The sequence below is a fragment of the Perca fluviatilis genome, chromosome 3 (genome assembly GCF_010015445.1).
Source record: "Perca fluviatilis chromosome 3, GENO_Pfluv_1.0, whole genome shotgun sequence".
In the NCBI taxonomy this organism is placed as follows: Eukaryota; Metazoa; Chordata; class Actinopteri; order Perciformes; family Percidae; genus Perca; species Perca fluviatilis.
The window spans coordinates 23,546,205-23,573,426 of record NC_053114.1 but is presented as its reverse complement, the minus strand read 5'-3'; the positions used below and the strand labels follow the sequence as shown (position 1 = coordinate 23,573,426).

At 39.5% G+C, this 27,222-nt stretch overlaps 2 protein-coding genes across 4 annotated transcripts; one reads left to right on the top strand and one right to left on the bottom strand.

The window, feature by feature from the left end:
- Positions 1-138: 138 nt before the first annotated feature.
- On the top strand, positions 139-4,880 carry eif3jb (eukaryotic translation initiation factor 3, subunit Jb). Its single transcript, XM_039795665.1, has 8 exons — positions 139-286; positions 433-521; positions 1,899-1,956; positions 2,083-2,186; positions 2,296-2,392; positions 2,939-3,109; positions 3,242-3,315; positions 3,686-4,880. Exons 1-8 carry the CDS (start codon positions 274-276, stop codon positions 3,812-3,814), a joined length of 735 nt encoding a protein of 244 aa, XP_039651599.1. The 5' UTR covers positions 139-273; the 3' UTR covers positions 3,815-4,880.
- On the bottom strand, positions 4,877-23,235 carry LOC120556218 (cartilage intermediate layer protein, nucleotide pyrophosphohydrolase). 3 transcript variants are annotated; one of them, XM_039795662.1, is made up of 10 exons: positions 23,168-23,235; positions 21,135-21,217; positions 10,235-10,405; positions 9,430-9,483; positions 9,056-9,325; positions 8,691-8,870; positions 8,269-8,574; positions 8,018-8,126; positions 7,746-7,894; positions 4,877-7,579 (listed from the first exon to the last, which is right to left on the bottom strand). In XM_039795662.1, the coding sequence occupies exons 3-10, from the start codon at positions 10,299-10,301 to the stop codon at positions 5,223-5,225; spliced, it is 3,492 nt and encodes a 1,163-aa protein (XP_039651596.1). In that variant the 5' UTR covers positions 10,302-10,405; positions 21,135-21,217; positions 23,168-23,235; the 3' UTR covers positions 4,877-5,222. The 3 variants fall into 3 exon arrangements, with proteins under 3 accessions (XP_039651596.1, XP_039651597.1, XP_039651595.1); XM_039795663.1 differs by lacking the exon at positions 23,168-23,235 and adding an exon at positions 21,505-21,515; XM_039795661.1 differs by lacking the exons at positions 21,135-21,217; positions 23,168-23,235 and adding an exon at positions 11,161-11,253.
- Positions 23,236-27,222: the final 3,987 nt, after the last annotated feature.

Genomic DNA, 27,222 nt, shown 5'->3' with positions numbered 1-27,222 from the left:
ATGCAGTAGTGTAAATGTGTCACATTACCCAATAATCCACAGCGTATCACCCATAGATATGGTATCACCCTCCTATGCTATGTTTACTATTAAATTAAATAAAAAATACCATTTCAGTGTAATGTTGCCATAGTAGTGGCTAAGGGAAGTCAGGTCATAAGATAATAAGCGTGACGACGACGTCCAGAACGTGGGAGCTGTTGCCGAACGTGGCCAACGGGTTGCAGCTGGCTTCACTGTGTGAGCCCGTCAAACATAACCAACACAGCCAACATGGCGGACTGGGGTGAGAAACTAAGTTGGGAAGGATAGCTATCTGTACATCATCCGCTTGTCACAGTCTTTGTTTTGCAAGCAAAACACTCTGTTATTGTCACACTCGCTCGTTAGATGTGGATTGGCCTAACGAATTTGATGTTGTCGTTTTTACAGACGCTGAAACCTTCGATCTGGAGGAGCCGATTAAAAAGGCGGCAGCGATGGACAAATGGGAAGGGGAAGACGAAGAAGAAGAGGTTAAGGTAAATTAAACCCTATGAGCTGGGATTAAAGCTAGACTCCGTGTGTCGGGGTAAATGTTTAGTGAGCTGTTCGCTGGACCGGTTGTTGTCAAGCTAATGCAGAGTTTAAGTATCGTCCCCGCTGTGGTGCCATGCTTCAGGCTGCCTGTCAACCCTCCCAGCCCGGGTTAGCCTTTTGCTAGCTAACTCATGTGGCTCCACCAGGCAGTAAGGTTAGCAACTTCGGTTTAGCTGTCTTAACAGTTGTGGATTAAACTTGATTCATGGATGCTAATGTTTGTTTTTATTTGGAAGCTGACAATTACCGTTAGTAAAACAATTATTCGATAGCCGTGGACAACGTAAGTTAGCTTGAAGATAACCGGGCCACTTAGCTAACATTAGCTCCCATATCAGCTTGCGTCTGAAAATGAGCCTGTGTTGGGTAACCTCGACGATAGCGTCGTTAATTTAAGTGGTTTGGAGTACTTGTGTGGTTAATGTAGATGGTTATCTCATCATTGCCCAAAGTCTGTTGCATTAAACGATTATAGGTGATTAGCATTTGTGTCCTGTCCTGGATTCCCTTAGCTTGAGTTAACGTTAATGTTCAACATGAGGCGGAGTTAGCTTGCCAACCAACTTTAGCCACAATCCGATGAAACCATTTGGGTTGATGACTCAACTCAAGCCAAGGAGGAGGTCTAGAACGTTCCGGCTTCACAACAGGCGTATAGTAAGGAACTGGTGCACAGTTCATACTGCAATACAAATGGTTATTAGCTGAATGTTGACATGGTTGATGTCCAGAAACCTCGGATAATTGACCCAGGGAAAGTGCTGGGATAGGCCTCTTCAATTGTTCAGTTTTCTGTCACATATGGTGTAAACTAAAGAAACTGATGATTTCATGTCCTCCATAGTACAAACTGTTGACCTAATTCAGCAAGCAGGGTAAAATGCTTGTGTCCAACCAGGGACCAACACGATTAATTACTGTCCAAAATAAATATATTTGTAATCCAAAATCGACTGTTTTTATTTACAAAATTCCCAAATACAACAGCTAGCTGTCAAAGCTCATTGAGTAATGTCTAGATCTGTGTAGATCTGTGCAAAGTTGAGTTAATTGTTCCATTTACAGTTAGTGAGGTATTGAATTTCTCAGATTAGAGAACTGTGTGAGAAAGACCTTTTTTAGTTATTGAATAAAGCTAAATGATAGGACATTGTAGGAGTGCAGTACAAACGTTTATTTCCTCATTCAAATATATAATAAACTTTCCAACTGTTCCAATTTTTGTAATATTGACATTTGTCTCAATTAGTGTTTTTAAACAGTTTTCCTATGTAACCTGAATAATAAAATAGCAACTATCCCACCTTTTTTATTCACAGGACAATTGGGATGATGAGGATGAAGATGGCGAGAATAAGGCAGAGATGAAAAAAACGGGTACTGGAATGTATTTCATTTCCGCCTGTTTCACAAGAATATAATGCATTGTTTTGTATGTTAGTGGCAAAATTGTCTGCTTTTACTGCAAATTCACATGTTTTATTCAATTATTTAAATTTTTAGAGACAAAGGTTTCTGAGAAAAAAAAGTTGAGTGAGAAGATCAAAGAGAAAGAAAACCGGTTAAAGAAAAAACAACAGGAGCTGATAAATGAGCTGGAGAAGGAGGTGAGGTTTTGTTTTTATACCCAATATGACGTTAACAGTTCTATATATTTCTTAAACTGTCATTTTTTAAATAATGTTTTAATTTTTACTTTGACATCTGTTATTACAGAAAGAAGAGCTCAGTCCTGAAGAACAACTTGCAGAGAAGATGAGAGTGAAGAAATTACAAGAAGATGCAGACTTGGAGCTAGCAAAAGATGCGTTTGGTAAGACCTAACACTCCAGATAAAACAAATTAAAATGTGAAAAGTCCTTGATCCTGTTTTATAGCAAAAACCTAGTAGTCTTCCATAATACACACTACATCCCTTTTTTGTATAAATTAAACTGTACAACTACTGCATACCCTTTAGGAGAGTATGTAGGTTATATTCATATTCAGTGTTTAATTTGGGCTTTAATTCCATCTTTACTCGATTGCTTCCTCGGTTGCTTTTGACATTTCACATTAGAATCTGCTCATATACTCCTGTTTACCTGTCATGTATGTAGGTTGTGTGTTCAGGACCTCCAAAAAATAAGAGTGATACTCGGCAAATTTTTTTTTATCAGAATTGGTCACAGGTCCGGATAGAACCGCCACTCTGTCCCGTCCGCCATTTGGTGATGCTCGGTGTAAACTAGTAACACACTGGAGGTCCAACATAAGTCAATCTATAAATATGGCTTTGTATCTGTGACTCTGTATGCCCTTTTCAAAGAGACCTCATAGAGTCTTTTTTTTTATTTTTTTATTTTTATTTTTTTTTCAGGTGTCGGAAGCACTTCAAACATTGTCGCTGGGATTGACGCCATGAATCCATCTTCTAAAGAAGACTTCACAGAGTTTGAAAAATTGCTGAAAGAAAAGATATCCCACTTTGAAAAATCTGTGCATTATTCAAGTTTCTTGGATTCATTGTTTCGGGAACTCTGTATTTCATGTAAGCCCAGCATATTTTAGTTATTTTTTACTGAACAATATTGATTACTCTGCTTATTCCCTGTATTAATACCTTACATTTCAATCAAAACAGGCCTAACCAATTACTATTTTTCTTTCTGCCTCCTTACAGTGGAAGTAGATGACTTGAAGAAAGTCAGTAATTCCCTGACAGTCCTACTTAGTGAAAAACAGAAACAAGAAAAAGTGAGTGACTGCATGCTTGTATTTACTCCTAGATAAATTCTAATTTGTAGTTTATATTCAGAAGGGGGTGCTGTTTACTTAGCACAGTCATCGGATGTGTGCTCATAGTAGAAATCAACTGTGCTTTGCCCATTCTGGTAGTTTGCTTTTAAACATTCATGTGGTTTCTTCATTAAATTTAACATTCATATATTTGGTAACGCGAGGACAATATATACCATGCCAATTTACCAGCTGAATAAATCAAGAATTTCTTTAGTTTGTTGCACAGTTGAACCAAAGAATTCTCTGATCAAATTAGTAAGCGTTTTTGCTGTAAATGTGTATATAAAGTTCATTTTTCTAAAGTGACTTTTATTTACCTGTACAGCAAAACAAAGGAAAGAAGAAGAAGAAAGGGGTCGTACCTGGAGGTGGATTCAAAGCACAGCTGAGAGATGACCTTGACTATGCAGAGTTTGATGGTGGCTATGCCCAAGACTATGAGGATTTCATGTGACACTGGCTCCATCACCACTGCCCTTTTCCCCTCCCAACCCTCAGAAATGCAGCTGTACCTTCTCATGCTGTCCAGTGCCATCCTGGAATATCTGAACTATGTGTTGCCCCCTTCATTTTGCTTCAATGACCAGAAGGACTTTACCAGGGAGCATCCAGTCTCACCAACTCTTTATGTTCATACATATGGAATTGCCTTTTCTCTGTATCATTCAGCCTCGACTCACACACACTATCTGTTGGGTGACCCAGCTTCAAAGGAGAATACATTGTAACTGCTGTTGTCTGAGTTTTGCAGGGCTTATTTTTTAAGTGTTGCTCCTGTCAAAATGGCAGACACAGTATTACAGTTATAAGTTAAGTGACATAGAAACACAAGGTTCTATGCAAATTCTTTAACCAGATTGTCATGTATATTATAGTTCTCGCTTACCTGTCGATAGTTATCTTACAGGAAAGTATATAGTATCTATAACTTTGGTTGCCAAATTCAGAACAATTCTTTTAAATTATTCATCTTTATCGCTGGAAAAGTTGCATTCTTGGTGATTTTGAGACTAACGCAACATGTAAGAAGTAGTTGTAATTTTACAGAGAGCACATGACATTCAATGTAAGATAAAAGGGATAGTCAAGAATAATACATGTACAACCTCACAGCCATTCTCTTGAGACATCTGGAATATCCTTGAAAATATGGAGCAAAGAGTACTTATGGGTATTATAGGTATTTTTTGTGCATGACAAATGAAATTTACTAATTTGATTTCTACTAATGCAGAAAAGGTATGGATCAGACAGGTGGGTTAACTTGCTACAACTGGTCTCCTAATCATTGCTTCTGCAGGCTTGTATCAAGTGTGATGAGGAGCGGGGGCTTATGGGCCTTACCCCACCATGTCTTCATATGGGCTACAGTTAGTTGAAAGGGGCTTATTTCTCCTTTTCTTTTTGAGCAATTGACCAGTTTCAATGTTACATGGACAGTTGGATACACACAATGTGGAAGATACAGCATCTGCAGTGTTTTATAAGCATCTAATTTAATAAATCACTGGTCAAAAGGATAAGTTGTGTTTCTGTTCTTGTTTACAACATCAATGAAAGAAACTTAAATGCAATAACACCCTGATTACAAAGTTAAGGCATATGTAATAAATACTCTATTTACAGTTTCAAGTAAATATTTACCACAGTACAGATAAAAATGTACAGTAAAACAATGCAAATATTTATCCTATTAGAAATAGGCCTAGCTTTGTGTATTCACTTAATTTGAAAGAAACGTCAACATCTTCACTTAATTTGGAAGAAACGTCTATAAAATGTTTATCAAAACAAGGTTAACCCTATCCACTCCGATCTCCATTGCAGGTGATGATTTTCTTTCCACGTACTGCCTTCAGTGTTTAGATTGTGGCTTTTGCGCGTCGTCCTGAAGGATTTCTGGTGCTACGTCTACGGCTGCTGCGGGGTGCATTGGCCCTCTGCCGGCGTCGGTTTTGCTTGCCTTCTCTCACAACGCTCGTTACGGTCTGACCTTGAGAACTCTGCAGGGCCTGGAAGGCACTCTGGCGTGTCACCTCACGATCTCCACAGGTGAACGTCAGTGCGACGCCCTCATTGCTTTTCATGACACGAGATGTACCATCAGAAGTGCCATCAAAGCAACGTCCAAGTGCAATCTCTTTGGCTGTGCGGGGATCCTGGTCTGTCACCGTATAAATTCCGTAGTTGTGGCCCAGGGGGTCAAGAGGCGCTAGCATGGTGAATTCATTTGTGTCATTGTTTACAGCTAGGGGCAGATGGTTTACCAGATACTCCTGAAGCATTGTATTGACCTGATCTCTCTTACAGCTTCCTTGTGGAATCACCTTCAACAAGGTCCGATCTACACGTTCCTGATCATACAGCATCCCACTGCACTTGAACTCCAGGCACACAGCTGAAATTGTTGCCTGGTCCATGTCACGGATGCTGCGAGTGTCCCGGAGGCCATACAGCTGTCCTACCGTCTTTGGGTGGGTGCCACCCATGTTGCGGGAGCGCACATTGATCTCATGTGGGCTGTTGATTTTGACTTTGATGTAGCAGGCCCGGTATTCCATGGGCTTGGGCCACCAGCTCAGGTAGTCCTCTGTCCAGCTCATTGGGTCATCTTCATTAAAAGACACTGTGTTGTAATCGTAGCGGTCTCCTTCTACTCTTGAGAAGCGAAAGTGTGCCGCACTGAACGGGGCCTCCTCACATTCTTTCAACTTCTCAAATGCGTACACTGGTCCGTTGCTTTCCTCAGCTGTGTTGGGACTTGGTTTTGCCACATTGATGCTGAATGCAGTCGTCTTCACTCTTGGGTCCTCATGGTCAGTCCGCCTGTAGTTAAGCTTTCCCAGGTAAGGCTGGGGCACTCCAATGAGATTGGGATTGAGTTTGGGAGCAGAAGAGACAGCCTCCAGCTCCTCTCCTCCAAGGTTAGCCATGACATAGGCAGAGTAAGCATCAGCTTTTTCTTCATCGCAGAAGGCAGGAAGACAGGCACCATTGGGGCCAGTGATGACACTATCGAACCGACCCCAGGCACGTGGGTTACTGGAGTAGCCAGCTGTGGGCTCCATGTTTATAAGACTCACCACAACTCCCTCCACTTGCTCACTGGGCATGAAGCGTTCACTGCGAAAGGCCCTCACTTTCACATAACACCTGCGGTTCTCTGGGACGTCCAAGTTAAAAAGACGTCTCTCTCTGATCTCCATGTTGCCAATCAGAAAGGTTCTCTCCTCCCTTTTACCTCTTCTTTTCTTCTCCACCTGTAGACTTCCTTCCTCCTCCCACAGGCCAGTATCAGGGTTCAGTGACCACAGCTTCATGGTGTTGAGGTGCTCAGACATCTTCACCTGGGCAGAATCCAGGAACACCTTCACTTCGCCTGCGTTTAGGGGCTCATTGTTTTCCTCACCCCTAAAGTCAACTGAGAACATCCCGTAGGTTCTCAGTGGCAAGGTATCCCCTTCATCTCCTACAAAGTTGAGATCACTTTGAGCTGCAGCAGCTGTCGAGATGTCTCTGGGGTCAAGGAACGTTACGCTAGCATTTACATTACCAGTGAAGACTTCTCCTTTTTCCGTATAAAAGGCATAGGGAGGAATCTGGATTTGAACCATTGCCTCCTGGCCCTCTACTTCCCCAAGCTCCAGAGTGTTGATTTCTGTAGAGCTGATGGTCACAGGGGCTTTCTTTCTTAGAAGTTTGATCTCATGGTAAACAGCCCCTCCTTTGGTATTAAATGGAAGTACCTTTGTGGTGTTGACAAATTTCTGCAAGTTGTCCACAAAAGTCAGGACTAGTCTCTCTGTATCTGGAGGAACCTGGATGGAGAATGTACCTTTGTACCCTGTGCGGCTGATTCGGACTCCATTCATATAGACATGGCCAAATCTCATTGGCTCACCATTGTCTGCAGCAATGGCCCTACCGTGCACAATAGCCTTGGAGTCCACACATTTCTGGCAGCCACACTCAGTCACCACCATGGTGGGCAGTTGGTAGCTCTGGCATGTAAGCTGCCTCTCCTCCATCTTTTTGACACCACAGCAGTAAGCCAATTTGTCTTTGCACCTGATGCCATTGTCCAGCTGTCCAGCACATGAGCTTGAGGGGCACTTGCCTACATCGTAGTAGAAGGAGTCTGTGCTGTTTTGGTAGCAGTCATGTGGAAGACGGATGAGATGGGATTCAGGCTTGGGATTACATGAATGTTCATCTCTACCTGTGTAAGAGATGTTGAAATCAAAATGTTGATTTAGTTTGATCATACTGCCGTCTTTCTGAAGTAACATACAGTATGAACTCTATTGATATTACTCTACTCAATGCTCACAAAGTCTGTTTATTCATATTCCTGTATATTTAATATAAATTTATTGACAACACACCTACGACTTTCAGTGTAGCTGGTTTGGTCTTAATAGCCCCAGAGGGACCAGTTGCTCTGCAGTAGTACTCCCCAGTCTGCTCAGTACGCAGATTTTTTAGGACCAAGATGCTCTCAGACTGCTTTTCCAGGAGACTGTTGTTATGAAACCTTTTGGTTCACACAGAAGGAAAAAGGAGCAAAGTAATTTAATATACCTTATTTTTCATACATTAAATGCATCTATGTGACTCAATAACATTTGTACACTAATTTCACTATTACAAGTCCTACCATTGGTACTTGTCCGGTTGTGGTGTTCCTGCCACTTTGCAGCAGAAAGCAGCAGTTTGTCCCTCCCTCCTGGCCTTGCTCTCAGGGTTGCTCAACACATAAAGCTTCTCTGACAAATCACAATTGGGGATAAAATAACCATTAGCTTCCTTACATGCTTATCAAACTTGTCAGTAACATGCAGCTCAAAACGAACTTTTGGTGAACTGCAATCAAATATTTTGGTGTAAATCCACAGGCATCCACCGTACCTGTTCTTTTCAGCTGGACACTGAGGACAGAGGTACGTTCAGCACTGTGGGGCACAACAACGCTATGGGTGCTGTGACCCTGCAGGCTGACTGTCAGGGTGGTGTTGCCATCAGGGCAGATACCAGGGATGCGGAAATGGCCGTTGTGGTCGGTAAGGGTGAGGACTTTGCCAGAGCGAAGGATGATAGCCCCTTCAGCAGTGAGACCCCCAGCACCACGAACAGAACCCAGCAGGATGTGTTCTTCACACATGCATACGTCACACTCAGCATTCACCTTCCCCATTACACAGTGCAGGGAGCAATCTAAAGAGTAGAATAATACAAAGAGCCATTTTGGGAAAACTGGGTCTCCCAGATCTGACGAGTAAAAAGAGAATTGCAGGAGAAGGGTATGTCTGACTAAACCAGGGCTAGCTCACCTGTTTTCGGGCACTCCGGTCCATTGCATGCTTTCCCTTCCACTTGAGGCCCACTGCAAGGCATTGAGCGAGATTGGCAGTGTCTCGTGCGCACTTGGGCCCCCACCTGACCACAGAGTGCAGGGCATGGGCTCCAGTCTGACCATGGACCCCAGTTACCCTGAATGTTTACACTGTTATCTGTTGAAAAAGAGAGCGCAAAGGACAGTCAAAAAAACACCTGAAATTCATCAGCAAAGAGGTCCTCTTTTTTTGCAAGTATATCACCAGCAAAGTTATAAGTCAGGCCTATGAGGTACAAGACTTGTAAATGGTTTTGATTTTATTAAGATTGAATGAATATTAAAGGTGTTACTATATTGAACCTTTGGGACAGAGGAAACGGACTGCGTAGTTGGAGCAGTTGCGTCCAGGACCCTGCTCCTCATTGAGGCACCAGAAGCCCACAGTGGGGTCTGCATGGACCGTCTCCCCAGTTTCACGAGCTGGGACCCATTCAGTGGTTCTGGCTTCGATTGCCCGGGGATTCTCACACACTCGAGCACGGTAGTAGAAGCGAATGGCCTCCAGCTGCTCATAGTCTCCGCGACCTCCGGGGTGATCAACATTGAACCATGTGGTCCACTCATGGTTGTCTGGACAGAGTATAGAAACATGTTAGGAATATGACTCAAACCACCAAAAAAAAAAAAAAAAAGGCCTTATTATAGTTATGACTACATATTTGGTTAAAAATCACCATCAGAGTGGTACACAGCAGGGGATGACTCTTTGTTGTCTCTTCTCCATGATCCTGCAAGAGACAAAGCCAAACTTGTGACACATTTCTTTGCACCTTGCTCTACATTAATCTCTGACAATGCACTTTGGCTCTCAATGCTCTAAAGTTAGTTATATTTAACACAAACATAAAATCAAACCATTAAATATCTAGAATTGTGTTCTTCTTGAGTATAATGTTTCTGTATCTGAAAGTTCTGATTGCGAAAACTGGTTCTGGTTCTGGTTAAGTAATTTAATAAATAAATATTTTTAACGTTTTAGGAGGAACATATTCATTGCAGTTGACTGCAGTTATGTGTATCTGTAACATCAACACACTGTACTTCAGTTGTAGCTGTCTTAGCACAGACAGTTTTGAACATAACTAGTCTTGATACTGATTGAGAAAACTTGGTCAGGGTGACGGAAAAATTCAGTGGGGGGCAACATTGATTTAGAAAACATGACTGCCCACAAACTGTTTGAGTATACAAATAGGAACATACGTTTAGCTGCAGGCCAATGTTTTTAGGAAAAACAACTAAATCTTACATTAACATTTCATTTTCCTTTGATTGTACATTGTTTTATCAGCCAGCCTCTCTTATTATTTTCCAACATTGTATTGTAATGCACAACTGTGTCCGTGCTTTGATGTGTATTTTCACATTTGCAAATGTGCCCATCTGTTATTTAAAATGTGTGTACCTTTATAGGAAGGGTGTTGTGATTTTCAATATCTATGTGCCAATAACAAGACTGGATATTGGTGATTGACCCACCTTGAGCAGAAACAACAGTGGCTGTGGTGATTCCCAGGATGAGAAAAAGAAGACGCCTCACCAACATTCTCACACGCTGCCGCTACGTCTGACCCTTGAACTTTCACCTCTCCTAATGTGAGTTTCACACAGGAACTCCAAAGAAGGGTAGAGTCTAGCAGCACAACCTCACTGGTGGGAAAATGAAGAAACAACATGGACTGCCATTGTAGTTCTTTAAGTAATACAACACATACATGTAGATATGAGTCAATTATTATCAAGTTATGTAAAAAAAACTACGTACATAAATTGAGTTTAGTGAGTGAATGAAACAATTGTTCACATCTGGAACAAACGTGTTTCTTTATGGATAGATTCCACAATCTTTGTCTATCTGGGTGAAAAAACATGGCTGGACAGAAACCCCCCCACTCAGATTACACATCTGTGTTAGCCATAACTATTTCTGCATCCACTGACGAAACACTGGCTACACAATCCAAACACCCCACACACAAGGTTTGCAGTTGAAAAAGATTTTCTTTTTAAAATCACTGGTGAAGTTGTGCTAATTTGTCCCCTTTGCATTTAAATTGAAAAGAACAGGAAGGATATTGAATAAATAAGTATGTTGTGGGTTACATGCAATAGTATGTGCAGTTATTACAATGAAAGCTTTTAGCAGATATAGTTACCAACACTAATCTGAAGTAAAGACTGATCTATTGAACATGATTCAAATTACAAAAATATTCAAATTACAGGCTCTGAAATGTAAATGTACTTTTCAGTTGTTGTAAATTATTTCCAATGTAAAACACAAAATCAGAGGACTTTTTTCTGATTACATTTTTAATCATATACATAATAAGTTGCATTTAGATTGTGCACATGGTTAGCAGACTGATATGGACAACTTATTTAATAATCTGTTTCCGTCTTACCTTGTTGAGTGCAGTGAGCTCCTGGCTTCAGGTTCAGATTTTTGTATAGGAACTTTACTCTTTCTTTATATTTCTCTCACACATCTCTCTCCTTCTCCTCTGTTGTTCACTCTGGTTCAACTCACTTCTTCACTGTCTCTTTATACCTCTCTAGCACCCCTCCCTCCTCTCTCAGCAGTGCGCCACAGTGTCTTTTGATTACACCATTATCCATATAATTTATCACCTTCATTTTACAATGACCCCCATGTCCAAGATCAATGGTGATTGGGACAAACTGGGCATTTGTCTGGATTCTCACATTTCTGTGTAACTATTCAGTGTAACAAACCATCTGGTGCGTCAGTTTACTCAGTCTGTACTTTGCATGCATAATGTACAGACTGATAAAAAAGGTGATCCAGTATGCGATAGTAATTATATAATGGCTTAGTGATGGTTATTATTTTAGATAAAACTCTATCAGAGTTGAAAAACAATCTAGTGTACATTTGATTCTTGATTAACCTGTCTTGCCGTAATGTCACACGTTTTGGAAATATTAGGTATGTTGACATTTCGTGGCATCACATCACGACTTCTAGTTTAGACCATCTGTAATAGCGAGAGGACTGGTTTTATAATTTATTAAATTTATTGCACTCTGCAATCACACAGACTATTTTGTCTACTGGATCGATATTCTAGAGAAAGAGAGCCGTGGTGGAAGAAGTATTCAGATCTTTTACTTAAAGGTGCTCTAAGCGATGTTGGGTGACGTTACTTCTTGTTGACGTTCAAAGTATTTTCAAACAAAACGAAGACTAGCTCGCTCCTCCCTCCTCCTCATCCCCCCCCCCAAAAAAAAATCCTTCTTGTCCGTTATTGGCTGAACACTGGAACACGGTTTGTGTATGTTTGCATGGTCCAGGTTGGACCACTTTGTTTTTGTTGGCGTGCGTAGGCTATCTACAGAGACCGCGTTTTTTTACCGTGTGTTTAGGGGACCGGCAGCTGGTGGATAGTGAGGAGATGTTTGCTGTATGTGACAAAAAATGTTGTAGCCTAAAAAACGCGCGACATCGCTTAGAGTACCTTTAAGTAATAGTATCAATACAGTGTAAAAATACTCTGTACTCAAAAAACCATAAGTATTAGCATCAAAATATACTTAAAGGTGCTGTACTAAAAAAAGTACCAAAAATACTAATTTTGCAGAATGGCCCATTTCATAATAATATATATTATATATTACTGGATTATAATTAAATGTTTAGTGATCACTTTAATTTTGTAGCTGGTAAGGAGGGAGCTAATTTTATTAATATATGTATATACTGCAGTGTACCTTTTCCAGTAATAGTATATCATAATTTATTAGTGGATTTATATTTTGTATTAATTATTGGAAACTGTGAAGTCACTAAAGCTATCAAATAAATGTAGTGGAGTAAAAAATATTATTTATTATAAATAATATTTGCCTCTGAACTGTCATGGAGTAGAAGTATAAAGTAGCATGAAATGGAAATACTTGGGTAAAGTACTTTAAAGTACTGAAGTACTGAAACTGAACGAGGATGTGGAGCAGCAGATTCTAAAAATACACTTGTGTTGGTCATGTCTGTTAGAGATCCTGTAGAGATCCTGTAAAGTCGTCACTATCTGTTGTTTTTCCACACAGCACTTATTAGCTGACCTCACCCTGTCAATTACAAGGCAAAGAAGACCTAACAGAGGAAGAACATAACCTGGTCCTGCACCTCAGTCTTTCCAGTCTTCGTTCAGTTCCTACAGTCAAGGGAACAAATGACTGGTGTCTACGGCAAAGGTTACATAAAGTGCTGTGCTTGTAGTGGATGGATACTACTTTACATGAAGACATTGTTCTCCTCAGAGGAAAAACATTTCTGTTCAACAAGCACAACCTCTCTTCATGTTTACGTTCCACCAATTACTGTGTTTCCTCAGCTGAGGTGGTTTGCTTTGGTGTGGTGTGAGGAAATGTCAGTGCGGTAAAATCAGGAGGCAGTTAACGGAGGACCAAAACTCCTAAATTCAGTCATTTTTTTCTGGACAGGAGAAGAAGGACTGATGGAAAAACACCTACTTACATAGCTGTTTTCATATTGCATGCTTGTCTTGGGAGACTGAAGTCGCACAAAAGTGTGTCGTCCTCAGTAAAACAGGTATATTCTACACTTATTCTTAGGCCTACTAAGTGAATTGTTTGTAAAACTCATCAATATTGCCAATGTTAATATAGATCACATATTTATCCACTAGCCTACGTTGCATAAACTCCAGATGCAGGTTCTTTCCATGTCTCATCACTTTCAGAGTGGACAGCAGCTTTCTCCAGCAGCATATTTTTCTAACAGTTAGTGAGGACAACTTAACGGCACTTTTTAACTCCTCAAAGGAGTTTATGGGCCCTATCTTGCACTCAGCGCAATTCCTATTTTGCACCCGACGCACAGCGGACTTTTCCCTCCACAGACGCACGTCGTTAAATTAGAGAATGTATTTGCGCTCCCGGGGGCGGTTCAGCGAAAAGAGGAGGCGTGTTCCGGCGCAAAAGTTCCATGGTGCTATTTTGCGGTTTCAGAAAACAATTCCGCCACTGACCAGGAAAAAAACTGGTCTAAAGTCAGTGGCGCTAGTCTAAAGTCAGTAGCGCGTTATTCAGATGCTATTTTAGGGGCGCATGCTTGGCCATAATGTAGCGTGAAAAAGAAAAATATTACTGAAAAATGCGCTTTAGGTGTTTCAGCAGGCACTTTACAGTACAGTCCTCAAAAAGTCGCAGCATTCTTTGTGGCTTGTTGTGTTTTACACAACATTTCCATGAATCATGGATGTGTTGATGACATAAATGAGGAAATATTAGAGGACTTAAGGAGACGTGATGTTGAACTACGGTGGGATTGGACACTCTATGCGGGTGGACGGAGATGGAGTGGGGGGGAGGAGGAAGGGGCACAACAGGTGCAGGTGGTGCGTTTGGAGGCCCACGCTCCATGGCTGCAGCAATCCTCTCCAGACTTGAGGAGATGCGCCCGAGAGGCCGCAGCATCACCACCCGGCCAAGACGGGCATTTATTACTTTGCCGCATCCTGGACAGCTCCCGCTGGCGTGTGCCAGGCAAATCCGCCGTTATAATAGCAATCTGCCATGGAACAAGCGCGCCTGTTCTTAAAGGGAATGTGAAAATGACGCGCTGATTGGTTATTTTCAAGTTACGCCCAAACCACACCTAGCTACTTCAGACCAACCCATTTTAGATTTGCGTCGGGCGCAAGAGTCATTTATCCCGCCGGTATAATAGCAACAACGGCCGAGATCCGCCCACAAAGCTACTTGTGTTTCACGTTTGATACTTGATCGTTAAAATAGGGCCCTAGCCTATATCTTAATCTTCACCAGAGGTGCTGGGTGATGATGTGAAGATAGGAAACTGAGACAAGTGAGAGATTGGACACACAAACACACAACGTTTGGTCGCCAGGCAACAGGAAAAGACACGGCCTGCTTTCTAACAAACTGGATGCAAGACAGGTAAATCACGTTGGGCAAAGTCTGCGTAATAAGACCGGCGATTTTTAATTAATTTCCTTGTTTTGGTATATGCTTTAAACAAGCTGCACTATGTCCTGCAGACAGTGTAGGTTTGCCTGACATCAGGCTGGTATTCACTCAACCTCTGGCAGCATCTGTCATCAACAGTAAATACTTACTTTACAGTAAACACTTTATATGACAAAACGGAAGATGTTTCATTGGTTTGTTTAGTTTCACCATTTGTTTCATTGTAGTCCTTCATATGACACTCATTTACAGCAGTGTTATGAGGTGATGGAAAGTCATTTCATAGATTTATGTGCTTAAGTACAGTGTTTAGGTAATTTCTGCTTCTTTTACTTCCACTCCACTACAAATATTGTACTTTTCCCACTGCTACATTTATCCGACAGTTATAGTTACTGGTTACTTTTCAGATTAAGATTTTACATATAAAACATGACCATCATGTAAAATGTGATGGATTGTCATAGATTACACTACCCAAAAATATATAAAGTAGTTTTTTATGCGAGAAATCAACTATATAAAGCTCAAATATGGGCCATTTTACGAAAATGTATGGCTAATTGCAAATTTGGTAAGACGTGTCGGACTTTAGGAGCTCCACACAGTCTGACGAGAATGCGGCATAGCAGCCTGCTGGGCTCCATACCCAGCGCAAAGTCACCCTTTGTGGATTACTGCATTACCGGGGCTCCGCGGAGCTGGGCAGCTGCCGGCATAACTACAATATATTTACAGTTTGAATTTCGTCACGCTACTTATATCGCAGCTACCCCAAGGTCTTACAAAGCTAACCGTTGTGTCCAATTTAAATTTAAGGCATTTTTATGAACGTGAGGGGTCTTGTTAGGAGGAGCAGCTAAGTAGCTATATGTCCAAAGAGAGAGACTAGAGCCAAATGAGGAGGAGCCGCCGAGTTGACGTCAACTAGGCGGCTTGTTGAGATTTGCCCCTTTTCAGAGGCAGTTTCAATTTGTGAGATTTGCAGAGGAAAGAGGTGTCATTGGGATTTTGAGGTTCTATTTTGATGTCCTATTTACCCACCAAACTGTCATTTTTCAACTATGACAAGGTAAAATCGGTTTTGCATTCTATCACCCCTTTAAGGGGGTTCAGCACCTGAGAATCTGACACGGATATAGTGCCTTGCAAAAGTGTTAACCTCCCCTGCTAAATCAATAATTTCACTGGATAACAATGAATATATTTATGTATTATTATAATAGAGGATACATTGAACATGTGAAAAAACTATGAAAGTCCCTTTATGGACTACCAGAATCAAATGAAATGATAATGAGGTGTAAACAATAAATAAATAAAAAATAAAACTTTCCTTGACTGGGTTACAGGTACATAGCATTAGCGACAGCGACACAGGATATTAAACCTGTTTCTTTGAACCTGTAATTGTTTGCCCTCTGTCACTAACAGACAAGTTCGCAAACTCTAATTTGAAGCACTAAAATTTTTTTTTTATTATTATTATTTTTTTTTTATTATTCTTTCACCACTGGCATTTATGTCTTCCTCAATTAGGCACCAATTTACAATATATAGGTGCTTAAATTAGTTGCCATTCAGGTATGAATACTGGCATAATAATTCCTTTAACAGAGTACACATTCCTGTAATGTTTGTGGTTGACACAGCAGAGTGTTTTATCACCAGTGGAGGATACCTGCCAATCACATTTAAGGGGGAGGCGGGCTGCATTCTTTCATGATGATACATATGTAGTTTCTTATTGGCGGCACTACGCCATTGTTATGTGAGTTTAGAACAAAAACAAAAATAAAAGCAACATCCTGACCTGACACGCCATCAATTACCAAGCTACAAAGCCAGAAACAGAGTTTAGACGACAACAAACAATGCTGAACTACAACCACCACGAGATACCATCACACCAGCCCATGTCTGCTGGAGCCAGAAGGCAGAATAGGTCACACCAGCACTGTTTAACAAGATAACTGCAAGAGTTTCAGGGTTTTTATTTACTCAAGTGCTGTATTTAAGTACACTTTTGAAGTACTACTTTTGAAGGCTACTTTATACCTCCACTACAGTTCAGAGGCAAATATTTGTTTTTACTTCACTACATTTGTTTGATCATTTTACTTTGCAGATTCAGATTAATAATACACAATATATTCAACAAATAAATTATTATGTATAATTAAAATGGCTGGCTGCAACATTAAAGTAATGCACACATTTATGCATCAATAATTATAATCCTACATTATTCTGAAATGGGCCACTCTGCATAATAAATATACTTTTAGTATATTTTGATTTAGATTATAATACTACTCTCTTCACACTATATTATACATATTTCAATTTGCTGATGAATAATGCTATCTTGGCTATCTCAGTTTAAGTTTAACAACAATCTGCCAGTGTTGGGATGCAGCTTGAGATTTTTCTCACGGGGCTCTCTATGATCCAAACCAATTTCATTCTCAACAAGAGAACCTCCTGGCAATGGAGGTGGTCTGTTTTCAACAGAGATGTAATTCTTGTACACTGAAAAATGAAGTTCTCCCCCTGTTGAACCTACCTAAAGGAAGTAGAGGGGGCTCTCTCCCTCCCTCTGTGTGAGGCCGGGCCCCTAATGACAGTAGCAGAAGTTGCTCTGCATACTTTCACTGGTAGAGTCATTAAAGTGACCAACACCAACCCCCCAGTGCTCTCTGCCTAACCTCTAGATGTCTCCTCTCTGTCCTGGACACATTTCATGAAGCTCATTCTCTGTTTCAGCTACAGGAGTCTTCTCTGTTTAGCCAGAGTAGTCACCATTACTCTGGATACTGTATGCCCTTTGTATTTCTGCTGCATAGCTTAAAGGTTAAAGGATAGGTTCACATTTTTCAAGTCTGTCTTAAGAAAATGTTCAAGAGTTATTAGTCACACAGCTAATATGAGACTTCAGTTTGAGTTTGATAAATCTTCCAAAGCCTAGTATGAACATTTCCCCTTTGTGTTATTCTTTTTATTCTCTAAAGACTCAAAGGATTTGGTGAACTCAGCCTCATATTACTTTCAACTAAACTGTATAATATATTTTTTACAAAGAATGACGACTGTGGATTTAGTCTCTGATCTCTTTCTAGGAAGGGATCACTTTAGGGCTAGAAAGGAGGAACCATTGTGACAACCAACAAATCTTTTAATGTATATGTGTGTATTATAATAAAATAGGATTGAAAAAAATATAAAAATGCAACTAATGATTATTTTCATTATCAGTTAATCTGGAAATTTGTTTCTGTAATAATCAATCACTAAGTCTATAAAATGTCAAAGAAAAGTAATAAATGCCCAGTATAGATTCCTAGAGCCCAAAGCCATCTACATTTGTTTTGTTTTGTTCGACCCACCATCAAAAACCAACAAGTCCTCCAAACCATATGATATAGGTTGTTTATTACTACCCTCTAATACATCCTGCTGGAATGTTTCATAAATGAGCACCCTTAGCAGGACATAGGACCCGCAGGAGCGTTTTCTGTCCTCACATCTAAACCAGAGAACGTCGTGGAACAGTCACAGCTTGGTTATGTTTAGGCACCAAAACTACTTAGTTAAGTTTATAAAAAGATTATGGTTAGGGTCAAACTTTGTTGATCTCTAACGTTACTTCACTTCCGGTTACGCACATGACGAAGAACATGATGTAGAGAAAACAGCCAAACCTCACATTGGAGAAGCAACAAAGTGGCAATACATTTTCTGTCAAATGATTGATTGATTGATTAATCAAATAATCATTTCAGATCTAAAATGTGTTAACTTATCCTTTAACTTGACAACAGCAAGTTTTCTTATTCGTGTTTTAAACATAATGCCAAACTCATACCATCTACTGATAGAGTGTGCTTTGGATGAAAGTAACACGTTTTAGAACATAGCCAACCAAATAAGTTTTGATTTATTTATTACTCACAGTCAAAGCCAGTAAAATATAATTGGTTGTGTCTGCATCTCAAATGTTATTGGAGATTAAAGATGGGGCACTTTGTGTCTGGGAGAGAGGTGCTTATTTAAAGTATTAGTAGATAAACCACAGAGGAAGTCTGCAACACAAAAACATCTGATGATTCAAATGTTTCCGGTTCCACAACTTTTGTACCTTGACACTCAGCCTTAAGGCTGAAGGGATTTGAATGTATCACCAAAGATGCCTATGCAAGCCTTCTACAAAAAACATTAAACATATATTTATATTTGCTTGGTACTAGTAAACTTTAGCTAGGTAGTGCATTAACAATTTTAGGTCATTAGGTGAATTAAAAGCACAGCCAGCTTTTTCGGGGCAAGTTGGTCAACAAAAGTTGGACAAAGAGAGGTAATACGTCACTTTTCTCACTTTGGGTACTCTGTCAGGCTAAGCAACTACCGACAGCTACAGGGAAAGTGTTATGTAGTTCCAATTTAAACACAAAAATAAGGACAATATAAATTATTACTAGCACACTTGCCATCCCCTCAGTACTGTCAATCTTCCTGATGAACTTCAGTAAAGGAAGTTAAAGGAGAATTCTGGTCGATTTCCGGTTGTTTGTAAATTTGGAGTGCTGTCAGTAGCAAGAAAAACTAAAACAATCGGTGTTGCCTACACCGTTGTCACTACCCGATGTGAGTCGAGTGCAGATGTTAGTTGCGCATGCTCAGATTTAAACGGTTTATGGCATAACGTGTCATACTGCAATTTGTGAAATCCATAAAATAATAAACTTTTCTCATTACAAACAATAACAGAAGATGGAAATCATTTCAAAAACGTTTTAGCTATCTATGATTGTTTCATTGCTAACGTTAGTTCAAAACGCCATTCAAGTGACAGCCTTTGTTGTGTTGGATTGCTAACTTGTAGTCAGCATTTTTATTGTATTGACATCACAGAAGTCTCTTGTTAGCAGGTTCTTGTCATGGATGTATTAGGGTTCTTGTAGACTACTTGTTGCAAAGTGATGCATGCGCAACTCACATCAGCACTCGACTCACATCGGGTAGTGACACCGTGTTATCCTCCTGCTAGCGTTAGCACCCAGGAGGCTGAAACCGGGCAAGTTTTAAATGTGCTTTTAGCCTCTTTAACAACTTTTCAAAATGTCATTACAAGTGCCTACCCGTGTGAAGTGATTCCTTCCGAAAGAACACAGTGAATCTGACTGTAAAAATATTTTCAAAAAGTAAGTGCTGTAGTACAACTAGCAGGAGACAAGTTATAATTGAGGTAAGTTTGGAGACACTACCTTATTTAATCATTAAATTAATACATATTTTTGTATCTATTTTCGGTGTTGTACTTTGTAGACGGTCCCTAAGCACTTGTTTTGCCATCTCAACACCGGAACTAAACAGAACTGAATTAGCACAACTTTGATGTATTTCTTTCACATCTACTGCAGTCAGATTCACTGTGTTCACCCGGAAGGAATCACTTCACATGGGTAGGCACTTGTAATGACATTTTGAACAAAACTTGCCCGGTTTCAGTCCCCTGGATGCAAACTGTAGCAGGAGGATAACACGGTGTAGGCAACACTGATTGTTTTCATTTTTCTCGCTACTGACAGCACTCCAAATTTACAAACAACAGAGCTACGTGTTGAAATTGACTGGAATTCTCCTTTAAGCTACAACATAAATGAACAAAAATACATTTCATCTTAAACCTGTAATGTTAATAGAACATTGACATATTTTCACCTTTTAAATTGATTTGGCAAACAGTTGCTTATTTACATCCAGCAGTTACATAGCTACATTATCATTAATTTACAGTGTGTTTTTGATGAATGTAAGTCCAATGTTCACTCTCTTTTAGCTCTGTTTTTGGACTCTACCAATTCCTGAGAGAAATATCTGGCTCTTTAGCTGCTAAATGCTCCATTATGTTCACTAGCTAGACGCTAACTGTAGGAGGTTATTTGTGCAGGAGATGATAAAGTTACATACACAATTAGATGATCATGAAATGTCCTCTAGTGACACACTTGTGGTAGTGTTTGGGGATGGAAAAAGCAGGTTTATCTCACACATAACTGATTTGGCATTCGTGCAAAAACTAAACAACACTGTTTATCTAACAAATCCCTGATGATCCATAAAAACAGGAGAGAGTGAACACCTGCAGGATGTAAGACCAGACCCATTATCACCACCTAACATGACCAAATTCCAAACCTATTTCCACTTACATGACTGCAAAGATACTGCACGTTAACCTGGCTACAAGCAGAGAGGGAGAGGACATGCATTTTTCTGCTGACACATTATAGAGAGCACATGTAAAGGTTAAAGCACTTCCTTCTTGTTTTCTGGCCGGCTCCAGCTCAGTAAAGCATGAAGACGTGCAGAATTAAGGGCTAGATTAGAAACATGTGGGGCTGACCTGAAAGATGGATGATATGTGCTCAACGAGGTCATCCATTTTCTTCCTGGATCGAGGTTTAGTGACCTCTGGAGACCCTAGTACTAAGGAGGAGGATATAGGGGAGGAAAAACGGAAAATTCTCTGTTAAAAATCTTTTGTCCTCATATTACTTTAACCCTAAATTTATTCAAGTGCACTTTTTATAAAAAGAAAATGCCTTAAATACATCTCAGTTTCATGTCTGCAAAACAAATCCAGCAGTTACAGAGCAACATTATCATTAATTTACAGTTGTGTTTTTGATAACCTGATGAATGTAAGTCCATTTATTTATTTTCTTTACAGGGGGTAAAATTCATATGGAATAACAATAGGAAGAATTACAAACTTTGATCCAGATCATGAAGGAGAACATTTATGTGAAGATAATCAGTTATTCATGCTTTCGGTCCCACGATAAAAGACAGGAAACTCAACAGCTGGAAGAAACGCATAAGATCATGAGTTTTCATGAGTCGTTTAAAACCTGGCTTGATGAACAGAAGAAGAGAGGAAGATTGCACAAGGAACTTTTTCTCAATCAGATGACTCACTCACATGCAGAAAGTTCTTGTGAGATCCCGGCAAGAAAGACAGGAAAATGATCCATATGAAAGCTTTGGGAAAATATTAAAAGCCTGATTCATGCACTGCATGATCAGTGTAGCTTTATGTCGCTCTGTCTGGGTTACGTCCTGTCTTAATTTATATCTCTTTTTTTTACATATACAAGTATATACTGATTTATTGACCTTTCCTGCTTTCTGTGCTGCTTGGCAACAAAGTTCCCTCTTTGGCTGCATTCTATCTGACGAAAAACCTTGTTGGCTCTGATGGGATATGCTCTACAGGATGAGGAACAGGAAAACAATAATGGGAAAAACAAAATCTGTTCCATGCTGGATCATATTTGATCTTTGTGTTGTTTGTTGAAAGTAATAATCTACCGTGAAGCACCATCATCAGGTCACATTTCTCAATTAGTCCAATATTTTGTTTTAAATTAAAACATGCTAACACACTAAAGACAGTAAACACTACACCTGTTTAATATCACCATGTTAACATTGCCAGTTGAAGCATGTTAGCGTGCTGATGCTAGCATTGTATTGCTAGAAAGTACAGTCCACAGCTGGCACGGCTGTAGACTCTTATAGCCTACAGTACAGTATTTCAGCATTGCATAATGAGGAAAACTGTTGCAGGTTGTAAAACAGAGAAAAAAACTGTTCTAGCCAAGAACAACAGAGGACTAAGCCTCTGAGCCTGAGCTCTGAGTACAGAGTTAGCCAGTTATACTGACAGTAAATGTTGCTTCTTCATTTTTTTTCTTCATCTTCTGCATTTATGCTAATCAAACTTACAATACCCATCAATGCCATGTCAGAATGTTATTGAAAGTGTAAACAGCAACGTCAAAAGGCAAGTGTGGAGTTGGGTGGAAGCAGTGGCGGTTCTAGACCATTTCAAATGGAGAAGCCAGGCTGGGGCCACATGTGATTTTAGGGGCACCAAATATATTAAGCACACGTGTTTCATACCACCTACAATATATAGGTTTGGTTCTACAAAAGACAATAGACATATACCAATAAACACAAGAATACTCATTCAGTGTTAACCTAGGCCTACTTTTGTTTCGGTTTCGAGGCCACTGGGTGGAAGGTTTCAGAAACAACACATTACAGCACATTACAAGTAAAAACATGTTTGGAATGTTAATCAACAAACAAACAATGTTGCAAAATTCATGTTCATGCCATAAATTATATTGAGATACAAATCTTATTTTTCTGGAGTCAAAGAAGCACAATCAGCATCCGATATCTGACCAAACTCACACAAAAGTCAATATCTGCTAAACTGAAATGTTAAATAGCCGCAGTTCAATACTGTCTAACCTCAGTTTCTATAAATGTTATAAATGTTATTTCTATATATGTAATTCAAAGTAACATTACATTAAAATGACTTAAGATGGACATATGATATAGTAAATCAACATTACTGACCACAGGAAGCCCTTTCAACTTCATTGGTGAATACAGCAGAACAAATTGCCAGTGCCACACAAAAGGCCCCAGCGACCTCAGTGGGAAAGAGATGAAATGTATGACATCACTGCTACTTATCAAACCAGCCACAGTCACAGTGGAAAACTGATACTCCCAGCCGGACAGTGATTATTATTCACTCTCACAACACAAACAAGAACTCAGTCTTAGGTACTTGAGTTTCCCAGAAGTAGCGTGAAGTGTTTTGGACCTGGTAATAGTTAAGTCTGGTGCTTGGCTTTCATCTGTGGAAGTGAGGACATATTTTTTCTCTGATAAAATGTCACACAATTTTCTGCTTGTAATTACTGTGTGAAACCAGCTTTGAATTAGGGGTCTTTTGGAAAATTCTAGGCTATAATATTGGCACACTAATCTGCGTGAGCATACATGAAAGATTGTCTAAGTGTAGCACAGCACTAATCTCCAATGTAAAAACATCAGGTTGCAGAGTCTGTTGTTACGTCCTCTTTGCATCAACATCTGTTTGCAATCTGAGCAACAATCTTGGCTACTGGACGGAGACAGTGTCTGTTATTTAAATTCAGACAAAAAAAATATTTATAACAAAAGCCGATCTGCTCGGCAGTGACCTAGTTTTATCATTTTATGTACATCATGTCGGTGATTTTACGAAGGCAATATGTGAAAAAAACGTTCTTCATGCAGACAAAAACTTTAAACTCAAGTATCTCTTCACTGTCATCTGCGTGTGTTTGACAAACATTTAATACTAGTTGTAGTACTGTAGTTTGGCATGTAGGAGGAAGTTATAAAACGCTGACATGAGAGGAAGTGGCCTCATTCCTGTGTCCTTTTTCCCAACTCTTTCAAATAATCTATCCTCCAACTGTAAGTCACTGAGCCAAACGAACAACCCAGTACCTAAACCATGCAGTCATCCTGTAGTCATTGTGCGATTTCAGTTGTTAATTCATTTAGCCATAACTTATCTTCTAAATAACAATTCATAGCAGTTTATTTAATCATTCTGTGATATTGTTTATTCCATTCATTCCAAGATCATTAAAACAGAGTCATTAACGTTTGGTTAATTGTCAGTGTGTAATGAGGATTGATCGGGTCCGATGTGCAGTTATAGTAGAAATGAATTCATTTATGTCTCTTTGCTTATAATTTGAACAGTAACCATAATTTATTTTAAAGTTCAAGACCTTTCTGTGTAGAGCCAAACTCTAAAAGCTTTCCTTTGCAGCCATGTATACTCTGCAAGCAGGGAACCCTGAAGCTGGGAAAGCCATCAGGCCAAAATGCTTCAACACACACACGCACACATCCTAGTCTATCCACATCAGCAACTTCAGATAGCATGCACGGACAACCAGTACTTCAGATATTTAGTGGGAATAGGTTATAATCCCTTTCAAATCACTTTGTGTACCTGTGTTCAGGCAGCTTCTTTGCCTCAGAAAGCCAAACTAATTTAGCTATTGTTGCTGTATTCCTTTTTCTCTCTTTATGCAGGTAATCTACAACACAACTTCTGTAAGTGTATTTACACGTTGCTCATATGAAAAAAAAAAAAAAAAAAGTTTCCATCGAGGTCACAAATGGCACTGCTGCTCTCTAGTGGTGGCCTGGTTTGATCTCCACAACAAAAAGATATGAAAAATGAATCAAGTCTCAGTCAAACATGTAATTAATATTATTGTAATTATTTGCTTACAGTATCAATGGCTTGTCTTCCATACTTGTGAACAGACAGAGAAACAATTCTGGTGTTGACCTCTTTTAAAGGTCACAAAGAAAGTGAACAATACGGTAATCGTGATCTATTGCTTTTGTGAAGAGAAACATTTTGGATTTATAAATTAGACTCATAATCAGCATGTGAAGAGCAAAATCACAGGTGATTGCTTTTATGATTTGATGTTTATACATTTCATTTTGGTGTAACACACGGTGAATTTGATTGATTTTGATTTAGTATGAAATGGGGTAGCTCAGCTGCTCACCAGCTTAATCAGGGAGAGTGGATGCAGGTTTGCCTCATTAGGTCCTTTCTGTGGGGAGGCCCTGGGCAATCCTAAAGTGAAGAACAATAGGTAAGATAGTTCTGATAGATGACATTTTTATAATATTTGGGGTGCCTATTGTAGTGGGTGCACATATATGTATAAATAATAATGTCAGCAGTAACTGATCTATCCAATTGTAATGATGTTTTGAGAAACTTAGGTGTTACTGTTGCTTGCTCAGGATAGCTCACCCTATAATCATCTGTGCAGGTGGTAGGTTCCAATTAGGGGAGGCTGAGTTAAAAACGGCTTCAGGAAAGGAATTTGAAAGAGAGTTGGCAGATTGCTGGGAGTTTGCTGTTTTCTTTGTTTGGGGTTATTTTCCCTCAGTTTAATATTGGTTTTGTATTTTGATTTGAGTATACTTTAGTGTCATTTTTGTTAATAAAAACACAACTTGTGAACTTGAAAAGCTCAGTTGTCTGGCGTGACAGATACATTTAATTCTCTGTTATTATTATTATAACTGAATGGTTTAATTATCCAATAGGATGTATGGTGCTTGTCCTTTAGAAATATTTTAAAAGGTTCTTCTTCTCCTTCTGTGAAACGGTTTCTGGTGGCTCTCGGTTGTTTCTTTGGCCTTTAACCAAGCATCATACTTTTAATTAGAAAAGATTATCTAGAAAGAGGGAAGTCAGTTGTCCTCCTTTTTTTTGTTTCAGGGCCACCAACACCAGGTCTTCTTCATATGTGACCTCAACATTTTTCTCAGTAAAAAAGTGTCATTGTCTATTAAACCTACAGCACCCCCTCCAAACGAAATTACTTTTCTGCAACAGGGTGTTTTTCAGGTAGAATTCCTGTCAAAATGATTTTAAATGAATTTGGCCAGCAGGTGTCACTATTCGGCAGTAGATTTCCACCAACACCACTCACAGCATCGCACCAACACCTACTAAATGGCAAATGAGAGTTCATAGGAGATCCATCAGTCAAGCAAAAAAATCTCTCCCAGCAAAGCTTCAACATGGAGCTGTGGTGAAAACAAAAGGTTTCACTGAGTGAATCCACACGGCAAGCCAATCTGTTGAACCAGATTCACATTAAAACATGATGGGTTTTAAAGGTTAGCATGCACGACTTTAAAGGTCAAAACTGGCATAACCTATGAGTGTTTAATGTTTTCAGAGGAAGAAATGTCTTTGTTTCTTTAAACATTCAGCAAAACGGCTTTTCTCTGTCAGCTTATGGAATAAAATCTTTCTTTTCTAAAAATGGCTGCAATAATCAGTCTGTGCAGCATGTCAAATAAGAAACGACTAGAAACAGCCACTTCCTGTACATACATGTAGACTGTTTGTGTGTTGTGTGTATGTGTGCGTTCACATGGGAGAAAATGGGATAGTATGTTCTCCTGTGTGTGTTTCTCCAGGTGTAAACTCACCACCCATTCCAGGGTAATGGATGTAATTAACTGGTCACTGTAGCATAAAGTCTTTACATACTATTAGTAATAGTCATGTTCGAGAAAATCACCAGGTAATGGGCAATTCTCCTCCCAGCAGGAACACTTAATGTCTTATCTCGCTTTTCCTAATTACCCAATTAAAGCTTATGTGGCCGATTTGTTTTTCTTTATTGTCTTCTGCTTTAGCTTGAGTATGAGGTCCTTTCAGCAGTCATATCCTGTAATGATTACAGCACAGAAACAAGAGCAGAGAGAAGCAGCACAATGTGCAAACCACACACCAATAAATAAAGCTTTTTCTTGACAAGAATTCAAGTAGCTATACATATAAGTGTCTTCACACCTAATTCCTGGGCCTAAGAAGTGAGAATTTAAGTCAGATGAAATAATTGTGAATAAACATTTTGACAATATTTATAGGACAATTTTATTTTATTTTTACAGGGACAATTATGGACAAATGCCGTTCTGCAGCATTTATAGCCTAAGCTAGTTTGCAATGCTCGTCCCTAGATGGGCCTTTTAAATACAAAAATAAAACTAAATGAAAAACTAAACATCCG

Coding starts and splice junctions, on each gene's coding strand:
- LOC120556218 (XM_039795662.1), bottom strand. CDS start 10,301: ATGTTGGTGAGGCGTCTTCTTTTTCTCATCCTGGGAATCACCACAGCC. Junction 9,326..9,429: donor TGCTGTGTACCACTCTGATG/GTGATTTTTAAC, acceptor TACTCTGTCCAG/ACAACCATGAGTGGACCACA. Junction 8,127..8,268: donor TGTCCAGCTGAAAAGAACAG/GTACGGTGGATG, acceptor GTGATTTGTCAG/AGAAGCTTTATGTGTTGAGC.
- eif3jb (XM_039795665.1), top strand. Junction 522..1,898: donor ACGAAGAAGAAGAGGTTAAG/GTAAATTAAACC, acceptor TTTTATTCACAG/GACAATTGGGATGATGAGGA. Junction 2,187..2,295: donor TAAATGAGCTGGAGAAGGAG/GTGAGGTTTTGT, acceptor CTGTTATTACAG/AAAGAAGAGCTCAGTCCTGA.